The following is a 15,611-nucleotide window of genomic DNA, read 5'->3' as shown; positions in this document are numbered from 1 at the left end:
CATTATCATTGAGTTTCTTTCCCAGATCCTGCCCCTCCTCCGTCCTCTTCGTTCTTCATCCTCTCCTCTTGTCTGGCCCTCTGCCCTCCCTCCCTGTCCTCACTCCGCTTGTCTTGTTCCTCCTGTTGCTAAAGCTGCTCTGTGACACGAGACCCTGCCCAGGGACTCCTGCCCTCCCCCAGCCTGTCCCAACATCGGGAGCTCTGCCTCCTGGGCCCCAGGCCTCAGGCCTCCCTCGTTCACCTGCCGCCTGTCCGTAGAGGAGGTGCCCAAAGTGCCAGTGTTACAGGAACAAGGAGAGCCACACACACTGACTGTCCTGGACCAGGGCCTCAGGTGTTTGTTTTCAGTGGAAGTGATCATAAAATCTTCATTTTTGAAGGTTATGTAGGTTGTTGTTTTTTGTTTTGTTTTTAGTAAATAATGGGTCTGTACCGGGTTCTTTTGTTTTGTTTTGAGATATTTTTCATGTATGTCCCCTACTCTGCTTCCCCCGTTCAATGGAGCACCCCCAGCTCTGCCTTCATTTTGCCAGCACAGCATAACTACAACAGGGAAAAAGAGCACCCCAATGGTGTCTCAGAGCCTGTCCCGTCTTCCAGAACCTGCGTGATACCACGCAGGCCGTGCGCGTTAGCCCCCAGCAGCCTCGGGCCTCGGCCCGTCACAGAGGCCTGTGCGCTACAGCTGAGCTGCCGACACTTCTAGGTCCTACAATAAAGCTATGGCATGAGAGGGAGTGGCACGCACTCGGGAAATTATTCTGTTGCCAGAATTCTTTCTATGTAAAAGTGGCCATTAAAAATAATGTTTTTTTTAATTATTAAATCCCTGGACTCGTCATGCTATCTTAAGCAACCAAAATAATTATCAAAAAAGTAGTTATAAAACAATAGAAAAACTAAAAGAAACCCAGGCCCTTAGTTTTTAATTCTTACCTCGTCCCATCCACTCTGCCCAGGGAGGCCCGAGGCAGGAGCCAGGCTTCAGGGCACTGGTGGCCATCCCGAGTCGCTCACTGCCGCCTGAGATGGGACAGGAAAGCCCAGCGTGGGCCCGTTGACCCCAGGGCCGGGGTCAGGGTGCCGGTCCCACCACGCCTTCCAGTCATAGCTTTCCATCATCAAATTTCATGACTTGGTTTGTGTCTCAAGTTCCCAGGACGTGTACTCATATCTAAAGACCACAGCCCCCCAAAGCTAGAAAGCCTCAGTATTGAGACTTTTGCCATTTAGGGTCATCAGCTATGCCCCATTTTTAGTGGACGCATCTGATGGTTAGTAATGTTACTTACTCTTGCTTAGTTTCATTGTCATTCAGAGAATGGAGGAAGGAGAGCAAAGGCTACTACTGAAACTTTGCTCTTTTTAAAAATGTACCGCTTTCTACCCGTTTTTCCCTATACTCTGGGTTTTTCAGTTATACCAGATCTCGGGGCCGCACGTTTCTTGTCACAGCTAGGATGTAACTGTATCCCAAGGACAACGGGGCATTTTCCAAGTGGCTGTGGGACAGAACAGTGGGCTCAGCCTGGTGGCTTTCTGTCATAGGACGTTCCCAGGCTCCCATCACCCAGCCAGAGTGTGTCGGGCTGTGGCCACTCAGCTGGCCCTGGCTTCTGCAGCTCTCCCCAAGCCCAGATGCACTTTCCACCTGGGACAGGCACCTGTGGCCCTAATATTGGAAATGGGGGTGATGATGACACCCCTATTCCTAGCGCGTACACACAGCCCCACCTATTAGGCAGTTTAGAAAAATATTACCCTAGCTACCCGCCTACAGGGTAAGAAGTTGTGAGCTTGAAGAGACCAGCTAATGTTTTTTGTTTCCTCTGGCTTGGAAATTTGCTTGTGCAACTCGAGTTTAGGCATGTGGGGAGACTTGTAAGTTGTGTGTGTAGGTGTCAGAATGGGAAGCACGGCCAGGCCACCCCTGGGGTACTCGCCTCCCCAGACCCATGGGTCTCAGGCTGAGCAGCATTTCTGGCCAAGCTCCTGCTCTGATACCACTGAACTTGGAGCTGAACTAGTTGACTCTGAAGGTGAGAGCCACTGAGCCCCTGGGCCGGCTCTGTATGCGGCATCACAGCTGCCTTTTTACTCTCTCCTGCCCTCTGCTTCTCTGAGCAAGAATAGCTGTCTTCTATCTTAGCTTTGAAAGGAGCTGGGATTTGAATGCCCCAAGTGACATTCTTCCTCTGTCCCCCCTAAGACCCCCTCCCTGGTAATAAAGGGTTTGATTCATTAGTGGTGGAGACCCGGTCTGGGGACACAAGGTCAGAGAGAGCAGGAAGAACGGTCGAGGAAAAACGGAAAGCAGGAGCTCCAAAAGTCGTACAAATTTGGAAAATGCTCGCTATAATTTGGCAACGTAGCCACATTCCATGCAGATACGTTTTTGATACTCCTGGCTATTTTTTTATCCTGTATGTGGCTCTTGGGGAAAACCTGGTCCCGATTTTCAAGCAGAGGAGTCATAGTAGTAAAGAATGTGAGAGCTGGAAGAAGTACCCATAGGAAATGTACCCCTGAACCCTCCCATTTTGCCGACGAGAAAGAGCAGACCCACAAAGGTAGAGGGTCTGCCCGTGCCCCACCACACGTCATTAGAAGAGCCGGACGGGGGCCCTGGGGCTCCCAGCGCCGCAGCCTTCTCAGCGTGCTTGCTCACTGCTCTATCTTTGGGCGCGGGGAGGGGGCAAGTGGAGAGGGCCCGGAGGCGCTGTCCCCAGGCAGCAGGCAGTGTCCGGCATCACCTTTGTGCTTCAGTCAAACCAGGCAACGTAAGGAACATCATTCAGCACTTCGAGAACAGCCAGCAGTATGATGGCCCAGAAGCAGGGACGCAGCGCCTCTCGACAGGAAGCTTTCCCGAGGACCTGCTGGAGAGTGACAGGTAGCAGTGGCCTGCTGGGGTGGGGCTGGCCAGAGCCCAGGGAGGGGCCCAAGGGCAGGGTTTGGAGCTGGGGTCTCTTTCCAGCCACATTGACTACAGGGCTCCCACTGTGGGACTCTCCCCTTCCCCCGGCTTCCCCACCGGGATATCTGCAGCAGACACACTGTGCTGGCAGTCAGGCCGCAGACGAGAGAGCAGGACCCGACCTTCCAGCCCAGGAGCCGCCTGCCTGCCTTCCCCATGTCCTTTGGATTCAGGCTAGAGGAGACTGGAGGGGAAACGGGAGTGCTGGGAATGAGGAAGTTGGGCAACAGGCAGCCTTTGAGGCCCGTGAGGGAGAGAGCTGGACATGAGCTTCTGCTGGGGCTTCAAAGGCAGATGGTGGAACTGTGGGCGTCAGATGTCCTCAGCCACAAAGACATAGAAAGTGCTTTGGTTCAAAACGAATTGCTCTTCCCTTTCCAAGAAGAAACAGGGACTAGAGGCCGTGGCGTCTCCACCTTAGGCCAGGTTTGACTAGAGCCCTTCTCTGGTGTTGGATACACCCTTGGACTTTTTCTCGACTGTGGTGGGACAACAGTCAAGTCACAGCTGAAACTTGACAGTCAGCTCTTAAGTAGACTTTGTCTATAGTCAGAAATATCCTTGCAAATTCCTTAGGTCCCCCTGGAGGAACAGCAATGTGGTCTTGTGTATACGAACATAGTGCTGTGTGCACGCGAGTCCGAGCCCCTCGGTGGGACGAAGGGCAGGCACAGGGCACGTGGTGAGCACAAGCCTTCACGGGGAAGCGTTATCTCTGAAGTAGTTAATCATAAACTGCATCAGATGGTCCTGCTCGTATGCAAGGCACTCCTTTCCGTTAAGTTTAAAACATGTGAGGTGCTTGTGCCAAATGAGAATTAAGATCAAAGGAAATTCTCATTTGGCACAAGCATCAAAGTTAGATTTGTACTGAGGTGAGAAGTTGGGTTCTAATGACTGCGTAAATTAAATACGCAAATTACGTGTTTGCTGGGGTAGGCGTGATCTTACAGACGGATCAAATACACGATTGTGAGATACAGCATGGACGTTCTGAGAACCGCTTTGAGACCGTTCGCAGACTCGTGCTCTTGAAGTTGCTGGGTGGCCTTGCCCTGGCAGTCACTGAGACCCTGAGTCTTCCAGGGCTGTCACTGGGAACCCTGGACGTGACTGTAAGCTCACTGGCGGTCTTAGCAGTGGTATCACAAGGCGGGTCGGAGGTCGTCCTAGACACTTAGCAGATGTCAGGAGCACTGATTCTAGAAGGCAGTGCTCTAGGAACTTTTGGCCGGAGGCTGGTTCTGTCCTCCTTTCTTGGTGGGAGTGTCTCTCACTTCTGGGTACTCGAAGGAAGCTGCTTAGCTCTGCAGCCCCAGTTACCTCCTTAGATGAGGTGTGTCCCATTCAGGGACACTGGTGACAGCATTTGGAATCAGTGTGGGTTGGAATTGTTCTCACAGACCTCGGGGGTGAGTTTAGTGGAGAACTGGCCGTGTGGTTTCTAGCCCTGCGGACAAGCCCTCGGGACCCCCTGGGTGCGAGGCGCCCCATGGACCCTCAGTGGTTTAGAGGCCAAGCCACTTGTGCTCCTTGTATACTTCAGCTGGCTGAGCTCTGGGGCAGAGCGCTCTCCAAACTGCAGGCCCCTGTGGGTCTCGAGGCAGGACGCAGAGCGGGAATGTCAGCACGCCGTGGGGGCAGCACCGTCCTGGGCTGTATCGGGGCTGATGGAAAGTGCAACACCGTCGTCAGCATCTCATCGGGCCCCAGAACTTCCTGGCAGGCTGGGGAGGGCATGCTAGGAGAGCGCAAAGACGGTGCCTGTGCTACCCTCGCTGACCCTGTGAAGCGGGGTCCACGGTGGGAGCTGACCCGCTCCCTAGACGAGGGCAAGACATGGGCCAAGGGACGGGCAGGGTGGGACCCGCTAGTCCCTGTGGGGGCCTTTGGCATCAGGACACACCACAAGTCTATCGTGTCGGTCCCAGATCTGCCTTCCTGGTCGCCATCATAAGGGAGATGACAGGCTGGGGAGAGGGAGGCTTTGTAGAGCAGCAGGGGTCGTTTGCCATGAGAAGCATCTGTGTCAGGCAAGTTCTGGTGTCTGGTGAATCCAGGTGTCTGGGCCTGTGGGGCAGGGGGCAGTCTGCAGCGTTGAGGTGCCCTTGACACAGGCAGTGGGTGAGGCTGGCCAGCGCTCTGGGTGCGAAGGGTTCCTACCCCTCCCCCAGCTCGCGCTCCGAGGTTCGTCTGGGCCGCTCTGAGAGCCTGAAGGGCCGCGAGGAGCTGAAGCGCTCTCGGAAGGCGGAGAACGTGCCCCGCTCCCGCAGTGATGTTGACATGGACGCTGCAGCAGAGGCCGCCCGCCTCCACCAGTCGGCCTCCTCCTCTGCCTCCAGCCTCTCCACCAGGTGGGCAGGGGCTCGGCCCACCCACACGGCGGGGCAGGGGCGGGGCCGAGGGTGCTGAGGGTTGATGCTCTCTCCATAGGTCTCTTGAGAACCCAACCCCTCCCTTCACCCCCAAAATGGGCCGCAGGTATGTCACGGGTACAGTAGCACCTGTGTTTGGTGTCCGTGTCCCAGCCATGCTCAGCCGTTCCTCCCCGCAGAGGCTGGGTGGGGGTGCACTCATGGCCTGGGCAAGCAGGTGGGACCGGAAAGGGAGGGACAGACCCCACGTGTGACTTTGCCTCTGAGTGAAGCTGAGCTGCCCGTTTTCCCCCAGAAGCGTCGAGTCCCCCAACTTGGGCTTCTGCTCAGACGTCGTCCTCCCCCACCTCCTCGAGGACGATCTGGGCCAGCTGTCTGACCTGGAGCCAGAGCCAGACACGCAGAACTGGCAGCACACAGTGGGCAGGGACGTGGTGGCCGGGCTAAGCCAGAGGGAGATCGACCGGCAGGAGGTCATCAACGGTGAGGCTGGCCCCTCCCCCGCCACCCCAAGTCCTGTGGGGATGGGGGCCAAGTGTGGGGCCTGGGGCGGCACCTCCGTTCTGGCTCGTGGGTGACAGGAAAGTCGCTACTGTTTGAAAGCAGCACTGTTCCCCAAAGGGACGTGGTTGGGGTCACGCTAGTGACGCTCGCTCCTCGCTGATGCTTCCTCCCCACCCAGAGCTGTTTGTGACCGAGGCGTCCCACCTGCGCACACTCCGCGTGCTGGACCTGGTCTTCTACCAGCGCATGAGGAAGGAGGGCCTGCTGCCCCGGGACGAGCTGGCGCGGCTCTTCCCCAACCTGCCCGAGCTCATAGAGATCCACAGTGAGCCCCCCACCTGGCAGCCCCACGGGTCCAGAACCCGCCTCCCGTCCCACGGTGTCCAGCCCCTCGCCCACAGCGCTGTCGGGCCCCGGTGTGGTGGGCAGGGGCCTAGCGGTGCTGAGCCCTGGGCCCCTTTCCTCCCCTCACCCCAGATTGCTGGTGCGAAGCCATGAAGAAGCTGCGGGACGAGGGTCCCGTCATTGGGGAAGTCGGTGACCTCATGCTGGCTCGGGTATGAGGCACACGGCGCCCCAAGGCCTGCGGGTGGGGCGGGGCGGGGGTTCCCGAGCAGGGCGCTGATGCCTGGGCTGCTGTCCATTCTGCTCTCAGTTTGACGGCCCCGCCCGGGAGGAGCTGCAGCAGGTGGCCGCCCGGTTCTGCTCGTCTCAGTCGGTGGCCCTAGACCTGGTCAAGGCCAGGCAGCGCAAGGACAGCCGGCTCCAGCTGTTCCTGCAGGTGCGCCCCCGCTCTCGCCACCCCGACACTCAGCCCAGCCGTGCTGGCTTAGCAAAGCCTGGGGCTCACCAAGGGGCCCCAGCTCCGGCACTGGGGAGCCCCCCGTGTCTGTGTCCCCTCCAGAAACACTGACGCCCAGTCGGCACAGACCACTGCTCACAAAAGGCGCCAGATGAGCGTCCGTGGCCTGGCTCGCCTGCTAGTCCCTGTGCCCGTAGACGGGCCTGCTTCCTGTCTTAGACGTGGGCACCGTACCTGCTCCGTGTGGCTTCTGTCCCCCTGTGCCTACCACCCGTCCCCTAAATGTCAAAGCGGAAGCTGCCGACCCCCCCTTGACGCTCCCTCTCTGACCCCCCCGACCCCCCCTCTCTGACTCCCCCCCGCCCCCCCCCGACGCCTGCACCTCCTTCCTCAGGAGGCCGAGAGCAACCCCCAGTGCCGCCGGCTGCAGCTGCGCGACCTCATCGTGTCCGAGATGCAGCGTCTGACCAAGTACCCGCTGCTGCTGGAGAGCGTCATCAGGCACACGGCGGGTAGGCCGGCGTCGGGCGGGCTCAGAGACGACAGTGACTGTGAGCGCGCTGGGCACAGCGGGTGCTCGGCACGGGCAGGATGTGGCATGGCTCAGGGCAGCCTCTGAGTGGACACACCTTGGCGCCTCTGATGGCCGAGGTCCCACAGCAGGGGCCGTGACTGGCTTTTAGTCCCCCGGACCCCACAGGGCACCTCTGTGCACAGAGGACACACCATATGTGGTGCCTAGAGGAGTAGCGACTGCTGAATGCAGGCCTGGCCCCCAGTTTTCACTGTCCTGGGATCCTCACCACCCTCAAATTTGGGGCACGAGTCGTTCCACAAGTGCTGTGTCAGTGCTCCTGAGGCACGCTGCCTGCCCGCAGTCACACTCAGCCCTGTCCCTGTCCCCACACACCTGTAGAGCTGGTGGAGGTGTAGCACACATGCTCAAGAGCCGTAAGTGTCTTCAGAGCGGTGGTCTGAGGCCCGAGGACCGTCCGTACATAGGGACCGTCTGTACAGGAGCGGCGTGTGTGTACCATGCCTGCTGGTCCGCGGTGGTCGCCAGGGCTGTGACACGTGGGGACGTGGGACTCGGACTGACTTCTCGTGCAGGATCCCCACCACCGCCTCTGCACTGTTGGCAGGTGGCACCTCTGAGCATGAGAAACTGTGCCGGGCCCGGGACCAGTGCCGGGAAATTCTCAAGTTCGTGAACGAAGCAGTGAGGCACGCGGAGAACCGGCACCGCGTGGAGGGCTACCAGAAGCGGCTGGACACCACCTCCCTGGACAGGGCCAGCAACCCACTGGCCGCAGAGTTCAAGGTAGGAGCCAGGGGCGCCCCCGGGAACAGCGCTGGTCAGGGCCCGGAGCGGGGCAGGGGTCGGGGGCCGTCTGTGAGGACAGCGTTACAGAACTGGGCATGTACACGCCCGGGGGGTGCACGGTCAGCCTGTCCCCAGGGCGATGCAGCCGGCAGCCCGCCAGGGAAGACACACATGAGAGCGGGGGTGGCACTTTAGACTTGAGAGGACTCTCCGTTGGGAGGGACTGAGCTGAAGGGACAGGCGGGGAGCCGAGCTCCAAGGAAGGTGTGGGCCCGTCGGCATGTCCCCCAGCACAGGGCTTCGCAGGGCCCTTTCTGCCTGTGTGTGTCCCTCACAAGAGTATGGGCAAGGGACGCCTGTCACCCTGGTCCCCAGCAGCTTAGCCTGGTGTCAGGCGCGTAGCGGGTTCTTGAATACTTGCTGAGTGAGTGACTGAATGGATGAGTGAATGAACGAACAAACAGACGGACAGACGACAAGTGAGTGGCTTCTCCCTGACAGAGCCTGGATCTCACCACCAGAAAGATGATCCACGAGGGGCCCCTGACCTGGAGGATCAGCAAGGAGAAGACCTTGGGTGTGTGCCGGGCGGTCCCGGGGCGTCTGGCGGCTGGGCTGCGTCCCTGGGCACCTGGATCCCGGCCCGGGGGCAGGGAGGGGCCACGGGGCAGCGTGGCGCACACTGGGTGAGGCGCGGGCGCTGAGCACCCACAGCCAGGCCCAGAGCCACTGGTGCCGGCACTGCCGGGGCCATGGGGACAGTGCCCGCCTCGCCTCGCCCCCACCCCCAGACCTGCACGTGCTGCTGCTGGAGGACCTCCTGGTGCTGCTGCAGAAGCAGGACGAGAAGCTGCTGCTCAAGTGCCACAGCAAGACAGCCGTGGGCTCGGCGGACAGCAAGCAGACCTTCAGCCCCGTGCTCAAGCTCAATGCCGTGCTCGTCCGCTCTGTGGCCACAGGTGCGCCCGCGGGCCCGCCAGCCTGGGCGGTGCAGCCTCGGACATCCCCCTCCCCCCGTGTTCCTCCACCGCCCTGCCCCATCCAAGCACGGGGTGAGGGGTGGGCTGGGGGGGTGCCCAGATGACAACAGACAGTCTGGTGCAGACAGGACGCCACGGCAGCCCCCGCCCGGGTGAGCGAGGGTCAGGATGGGGGGATGGGCAGCGGGATGGCTTCCCACGACAAGTGACGGGCAGGGGACTGGAGCCCACAGAGCCCAGCCCAGTGTGCACAGGCGTTTCTGGGGGAGGCAGGGCACAGGGAGCGCTCTGGGGCCAGAGCCCGGCCACCACAGCCCTGGGCTCGCTGTCCTCAGCTGTGCCGCCCGGGGCACCCACCCTGCTCTTGGGAGCTCAGAAGGGATGGTGGGTATGAGAAGTGTTACAAAGCCGAGCACCGTGCACATCGGCCTTTGCTCTGAGGGCCGCAGGAGGGTGACGGCAGGGCCCTGAAAGATGCCAGCAGGGGTTCCAGAATTCCCTCTGTCCCTGTTGTAAGGGGTCCCGATGGCTCTGATGACCCAGGTGTGTGTCATGCTGCGTTCCTCCCCCGTGTCGAGGGTCCGGGCTCCGGGCCTGCACTGTCGCCTGGCTGCCGGGTGCCATGCCCTGGCCACCCTGCTGTGCCCAGTGCAGACCCTTGTACCGTCCCGTCCTCGCAGACAAACGGGCCTTCTTCATCATCTGCACCTCCGAGCTGGGCCCCCCCCAGATCTATGAGCTGGTGGCGTTGACGTCTTCAGACAAGAACACGTGAGAATTGAGTCAAGGGTCCTACGTAACTGCTGCCCCCGTGGGACCAGGGTGGTGTGTGTGAGGACAGAAAGGCAGGGATGGGCCCCAGAGCCCTCAGAGGACGGGCGTTGGGCAGGAAGTGCGAGATCGAACGGACTCAGAGAAGCTTGTGGGGTCGCAGTCCGTCCCCTGCAAGCAGGCCTGTGGCAGGGAGGCCTTTGCCAGCCCCTGTGCTGTCTTCCCTTTCACCGGCCCCACTTTCGTCCTTGTCCCCAGCGGGTGCTGTAAATTCAGGCGTTCTTCTCAGCTGTCCACCTCCAGGACCCTCACCCCCCCACCACCGGTTCTCTACCCACCATGCTCCCTAACGGTGCCTGCCAAGGTGGCATGGCGCAGAGGGAGGACAGGCGAGACAGGCAGTTTCTGACCCTCAGGGTGTCCATCTGTGGGGTGTGGGTGATGAGGTATCGTGAAAGAGAGCAGATACAGAGGCTCTGAGGGCAGGTGGGAGCCGCCTGAGGGCCGCTGGGGCAGCACCGAGAAGGGCACCAGGCCCACGAGGGTGGCCGGGGGTGCCGTGTGTGCGCCAGCTCTTGTCCTCACAGCCCCCCGTCTGCCGAGTTGCAGGTGGATGGAGCTGCTGGAAGAGGCCGTGCAGAACGCCACCAGACGACCTGGGGCTGCGCCTACGCCCGCCCACCCCCCACCGCCAGGCCCCCAGGGGCCGGCCCACCCAAGCCCCAGGCCGCACAGGTGCTTGTCCTCCAGGCCCCTGCCATCCCCTGCAAGCCACTCGCTTGCCGCTGCCCTCTGCCCTCATCTCTGGGCACACCTCCGCCTCCCTCCCTGTGTGCTGTGCCCAAGAGCCCCTACCTGCTGTAATGGCCACTACACTGACGTGGGGTGGGGGCAGAATCGGGACGGGAGAGGCTTGGTCGGCACCCACCGCTGTGCAGGCTGCCAGCAGGTGCTGAAACCTGGCCCTTCTTGGGCCCTACACCTTCATTGCCCATTCTCAGTCGGGAGGGTGGGATTCCACAACCTCTCCGCCTCCTGGCTGGCAGAGAGCCAGCGTTCTCAGCAGGTGACCTGCCACCGCTTGTCGCCCCCAGGGCAGAGCTGGATGACTCAGAAGTGTTCCACAGTGAACCAGAGCCTGAGGGGCTGCCTGGAGGTGAGGGTGTGGTCCCCCGTCGGCTGCTCCTCCTCCCACAGCACTCCCCACTTCCTGACCCATTTTACTCTGTATCTGGCCCTCGCACTGAATCGGAGCTCCTCGGCCACGGTCTGCCTTACTCACTGAGGTCTGCCAGGAGCCCGGGCCAGGACCTGGCTGTAGTAGGTGCTCAGTACTCTCTGGCCCTAACGGGCCAGGCCCCCCAGCCCCTGACACCCAAGCTGGCGTGGGATCAGCCACACGCCCTCCCTCTTCCCTGCCTCACACCGTCCTCTGTGTACTGCAGGCCCTGGGCCCCAGCAGAGGGCCCAAGGGGAACACCCGGCGCTGCCAGCGGCCCCCGAGCCTGGGGGCAGCACCGAGGATGAGGGGCCAGGTGCCGGGCCTCCCCCCTCCGCACCCCTGCACGGAGCGAGCAGGGGCGGCAGGACCAGGGACCCCATCGTCCTGCCCCTCCCAGGCCCTCTGCTCATGGATGGACTCGCCGATGCTGCCCTGGAAGATGGTGAGCCCCCCGTGGCCCCCCGTGTCCACCCTCCACCTGCCCGAGAGTCCCTGGTACTGCTCGAAGAGACACGTTGCAGGGCCACAGCTGTCATTTCCGTGCCTGAGCCCTGTGACGGGGGTGGGGGAGGTGTGGCGACCCTCCCACCACCCTGGCATCTAGCGCCTGTCTCCCTGCAGTGGAGAACCTGCGCCAGCTGATCCTGTGTGGCCTGCTGCCGGGTCACCCCCTGGGACCGCAGGCTGCCGGGGACCCCGAGGATGACCTGACACCCACACCGTCCATCGTCAGCGCCGCCTCTCACCCCTGGGACCCAGGCTCCCCCGAGCGAGCTCCCAGTGGGGGCGGAGGGGACGGCACCCAGCTCCCAGGGTCAGAGGGGGCCCAGCCAGAGCAGGAGGATGTGGCTCCCTGTTCTCTGGGGCACCTGCCCCCCAGGACTAGGAATTCTGGGATCTGGGAGTCTCCCGAGCGTGACGAGAATCCCGGGGAAGAGGCTTCGAGCACGGAGGCCACAGGAAGCTACCAAGTCGTGCGAAGAGGTAAAGTAAACGCACCCACTGGAGGAACAGGCACTTGTGGCTAGGACAGAGGCCAGTTCCCCCAACACCTGCTTCCTTCCCCACCACGTGCCAGAAGCCATGCGTGGGCTGTCCCTGCATCCCGGGCGGCACACGTGATAGCCGGCCACAGCTTTGGGGCTGCACGACCCCACTCCGTCACTTCATACCTGGGTGACTGTAGAGCAAACTCTGAGTCATCTCTGAGCCTCATTCTGTGATGTGAGGGCATCACCCCTGCCTGGCACACATCAGCCATCAGTACAGGTCCCTGCTCACCCCGCACGGTGTCACATCCCTCAGACAAGGACGGTGCGTGCAGCCAGTCCCTGCAGATGGCAGGTCGTGGGGTTGGGGCAGCCGGACCTGACAAGCTAGGAGGGGCCGTGGGCCCGGCTGAGAGGCCGAGGACAGGACGGGGAGTGGCACGGGACCAAGTGCAGGGGCCACCCCACCTGTGGACAGAAAGGCCCAGACTGGCCATTATGGGAGGGGCCGTTGAGGAGGGGGCACTGGTCTGTGGAAGCAGCTGCAGCAGGAGTTGGTGCCGGGGGTGGAAAGGGTGGCCCCGCCGTCCCCAGCGCTCGGCTCTGCCTCCTATCCTGGGAGCCTTTCTCGCCCGCCCGCCCGCCTGCCGGAGGCCCGCCCTGTCCTGGGTTTCTGGGAGCTGCCCTTCCTTCTCTCTCCTTCGGTGAGCTGGTGGGAGAGCTGTCTGCGGCTGTGGTCACATGTGACCTTGCGTTCACTCTGCTTTTCCCGTTTTCTTTGTCTCCACCCACTGCTGTCCTTCCCGCTCTCCCCCTCCCTTCTCTTTCGTTCTCTGCTCTCCCTGGTGGTGGTGGTGTTGGTGCAGCTGAGGGCGCAGGTGGCAAGCCTGTCCCTGCCCCGCCAGAGAGCCGCCCGTCAGAGCCTGAGCCCCGTGACGTGGAAGGCGGAGCAAAGGCTGCGGGTAACGAACCCCTCCCGGGCGCCGTGTGGTCCCACGGACACACTCCCTCGGCTGGCGGGTCTCGGTGATACAGCATGTGGACCAGAAGCTGGCAGACCCTGTGCCATCCTCACACAGGCCCCTTCAGAGCAGAGGCGTGAGCCCCTGTGCTCAGTCCAGGGGGCAGGGCCCGCCCAATGTCCTCTCCCTGACATTTGGGACCACTGCGTCCCTCCACCAACCACAAGTCCTGTGTCACTGCACACATGCTCATGTGGCCTCTGGGTTCCCGGTGTCTGCCTGTGCTAACTGTCCTGTGTGACGCCCGGTGAGCCCGAGTGTCTCCAGGACCGTGACGGAGGTGGCAGTTGGGACGGGCGGTGCTGAGTTCATCAGCAGAGCTGGAGGTGGGCCGATGGAAAGCGGCCAGTGCCCCTGCTTTTCAAAGGTGCCTGAAAGCGGCCACCATCTCTTTTCCCTCCAAGGGATGGGACCCCCTCCCGTCTCCCACATGATACACAACAGCCTGCCACTTGTCCCTCCATCCCGTCTCTAAGCTTCTTTCCTGGTCTGGGCCACGCTAACGCGAGGCTGCCATCTGGAAGGCTCCCTGGAGGCGGAGGGCTTTAGGAGCTGGTAGTCAGTGTGAGGCCACGGTCTCTTGCCAGCCGGCATAGGGACCCGAGCGAGGGAGGGTGGCTCACGTGCTCTCTGCTCAGCCTCCTAATCTCTCTCTTGCCACGGGACAGGGAACTGTTTTTACGTCAGCATGCCAACAGGACCCCTGGACTCAAGCAGCGACCCTCCCCAGCCAGACAGCCCCCCTGCCTGGTTCCCAGGGCCTGGGCCCCAGCTGCGCAGGGAGAGTGGGGATCGGAGGCGCCCCAGCCACTCAGCCCCCAGCCTGGCCCTCAGGGATGTGGGTGTCATCTTCCACACCATTCAGGAGCTCACCCTCAAGCTGCACAGACTCAAGGTGAGGCCTCGGGGTGTGGGCCACGTGTGTCCCCGGGAGCCCCCCTCTGGCAGGAGCAGCGCCCGACAACAGACCTCCCTGTCCTCTGCAGGACTTGGAGCTGGCCCACAGAGAACTGCTGCTGTCCCTCGGGGGCGAGTCCTCGGGCGGCACCACACCTGTGGGCAGCTCCCATACGGAGGCGGCCCAGTGGACAGACAGCTCCCTGTCACTTTCAGCGAAGGAGCCCCCGTCATCTGACTGCAGGGACAGCTGTGAGCTGGGGCCCTGCCCTGAGGACGGTGAGTGAAGCTTGGGCACTGGGCGTCCAGCTGGTGAGAGGTCCTGGCACCACGCAGAGCAAGGACACAGCGGGGTTCTGACGGGTCCCCAGATGCATTAAGTCCCTGGCCCTCACGAGCTCAAGGACTTTCCAGGCGAACCCTAAGAGGGAGGGTCACCTAGGGGCCAGCTGCTCACTGTCATCACCGTGTCCTTCACAGGCCCCAGGTCTCCCCTGGAAGACAGCTCGGCACATGCAGCCACATCCCCGAGACTGTGACTGTCCAAACCTCCAGACCGTCCCCCAGGGCCTGGCCCGAGGCAGGGCAGGGTGGGACGCCCGCATGTCCCCTGGGAGTCCAGCCCCGTGTCTTCTCCTGCCCTTTGGCCCCTCCCCTGCCCCCAGACCCCGTGTCCCTGGTCCCCTGCGCATGCTGACTGCGTGTGAAAGGCCCCTGGCCCACGTTGCCTGTGCCTGTGCCTGTGGACGGCTGTGTGTGGGCGCCCTCAGACGTGCGAGGGGAGGGAGGCTTCTATGTCAGTGCACTTTGTTCCCCTCCCCGTCTCCACAGGGCCCAGGGCTGGGGGGGCGCCTCCACCTCTCGGTCACATGGTTTCCTGTAAATATGTATGTATGTATGTATGTGCGTCTTTGCTGTTGTAAATACCTGTCCTGGGTGCCGGGGCAGCTACAGAAGCGACTGCTAAGGGAAGAGGGGGCTCCCTGTATCTCCTAGTCACCGCCCAGCACCGGGACCAGGTCCCAGGCCCATGGGCCCAGCTGGCACAGGGGCCGGCCAGACTCTCCCTCCCCAGGGTCGTCTCCTCTGCAGGGGTGTTCCTACCCCACCTGTGTCCACCTTCCCCACACCCTCACTACAGAAAACCGGGTATCAGGTACGGAGCGAATGGCCCCAGGAGCTGGAGGCGGGGCTGAGTGCTGGAGCGTCCCCAGGGCCACCGCAGCACTGGCCTGTTACCGCGTCCACTGCAGTCCCCACTGACTAATAGAATATACACACTGTGCTAGGTGTATATATACATATATATAAATATATATATAATATATAAAATATAGATATGGAAATGACTGTTTTGTTGTTAAAATGATGTATACGCTTTTATTTTCTTCCTTTCATGGTTAAGATTTTTTTTTTTAAGAAAAGTTAAATATTCTTCACTGTGGCGGTGTGTGTGTGATTCTTGGAAACGCTGTGATAAAGGTGCAATGGTTGTCCCAAGACTGGTTCCAGTTGGCTGTGGGGATGGAGCCCTCCCCCTGGCAGCCCGGGGGAGGTATGTGCCCACTGGACCAGGCTGGGCACGACCAGCACAAGACGACACGCACTCCCCATCCCCCCCCAAGGAGTTTTGGGCCCAGAGTCACGAGGCCACTGCCCCCGGGAGCTTCCAGGTTTTACAGCTCAAGGCCCCGGCCCAGCCAGCTCCTGCTTCATCGGCTACACACCCTCCCTCAGGCTCCGACC

At 61.4% G+C, this 15,611-nt stretch overlaps 1 protein-coding gene across 12 annotated transcripts in view; it reads left to right on the top strand.

Annotated features, from left to right (window-relative positions):
- The window catches only part of ARHGEF11 (Rho guanine nucleotide exchange factor 11), a 75,823-nt gene extending 60,622 nt beyond the window's left edge, over positions 1–15,201 (top strand). For 10 of the 12 annotated variants that reach the window (XM_074318706.2, XM_074318705.2, XM_074318704.2 and 7 more), the window contains 20 exons: positions 2,769–2,895; positions 5,154–5,333; positions 5,413–5,460; positions 5,650–5,837; positions 6,037–6,183; positions 6,336–6,415; positions 6,514–6,639; positions 7,055–7,172; positions 7,803–7,981; positions 8,486–8,561; positions 8,776–8,943; positions 9,645–9,735; positions 10,345–10,470; positions 10,830–10,891; positions 11,181–11,399; positions 11,579–11,941; positions 12,813–12,908; positions 13,637–13,863; positions 13,955–14,144; positions 14,346–15,201. In XM_074318706.2, coding sequence (XP_074174807.2) covers positions 2,769–2,895; positions 5,154–5,333; positions 5,413–5,460; positions 5,650–5,837; positions 6,037–6,183; positions 6,336–6,415; positions 6,514–6,639; positions 7,055–7,172; positions 7,803–7,981; positions 8,486–8,561; positions 8,776–8,943; positions 9,645–9,735; positions 10,345–10,470; positions 10,830–10,891; positions 11,181–11,399; positions 11,579–11,941; positions 12,813–12,908; positions 13,637–13,863; positions 13,955–14,144; positions 14,346–14,404 — 2,870 coding nt within the window. In that variant the 3' untranslated portion in view covers positions 14,405–15,201. The remainder of the gene's footprint in view (positions 1–2,768; positions 2,896–5,153; positions 5,334–5,412; positions 5,461–5,649; positions 5,838–6,036; positions 6,184–6,335; positions 6,416–6,513; positions 6,640–7,054; positions 7,173–7,802; positions 7,982–8,485; positions 8,562–8,775; positions 8,944–9,644; positions 9,736–10,344; positions 10,471–10,829; positions 10,892–11,180; positions 11,400–11,578; positions 11,942–12,812; positions 12,909–13,636; positions 13,864–13,954; positions 14,145–14,345) is intronic. The other 2 variants (XM_088799688.1, XM_088799689.1) reach the window with 2 other exon arrangements.
- The last annotated feature ends 410 nt before the right edge of the window (positions 15,202–15,611 follow it).

The sequence above is a fragment of the Rhinolophus sinicus genome, chromosome 7 (genome assembly GCF_057876585.1).
Source record: "Rhinolophus sinicus isolate RSI-liver-muscle chromosome 7, RSI-T2T, whole genome shotgun sequence".
NCBI lineage: Eukaryota > Metazoa > Chordata > Mammalia > Chiroptera > Rhinolophidae > Rhinolophus > Rhinolophus sinicus.
This window is presented reverse-complemented; position numbering and strand designations above follow the sequence as displayed.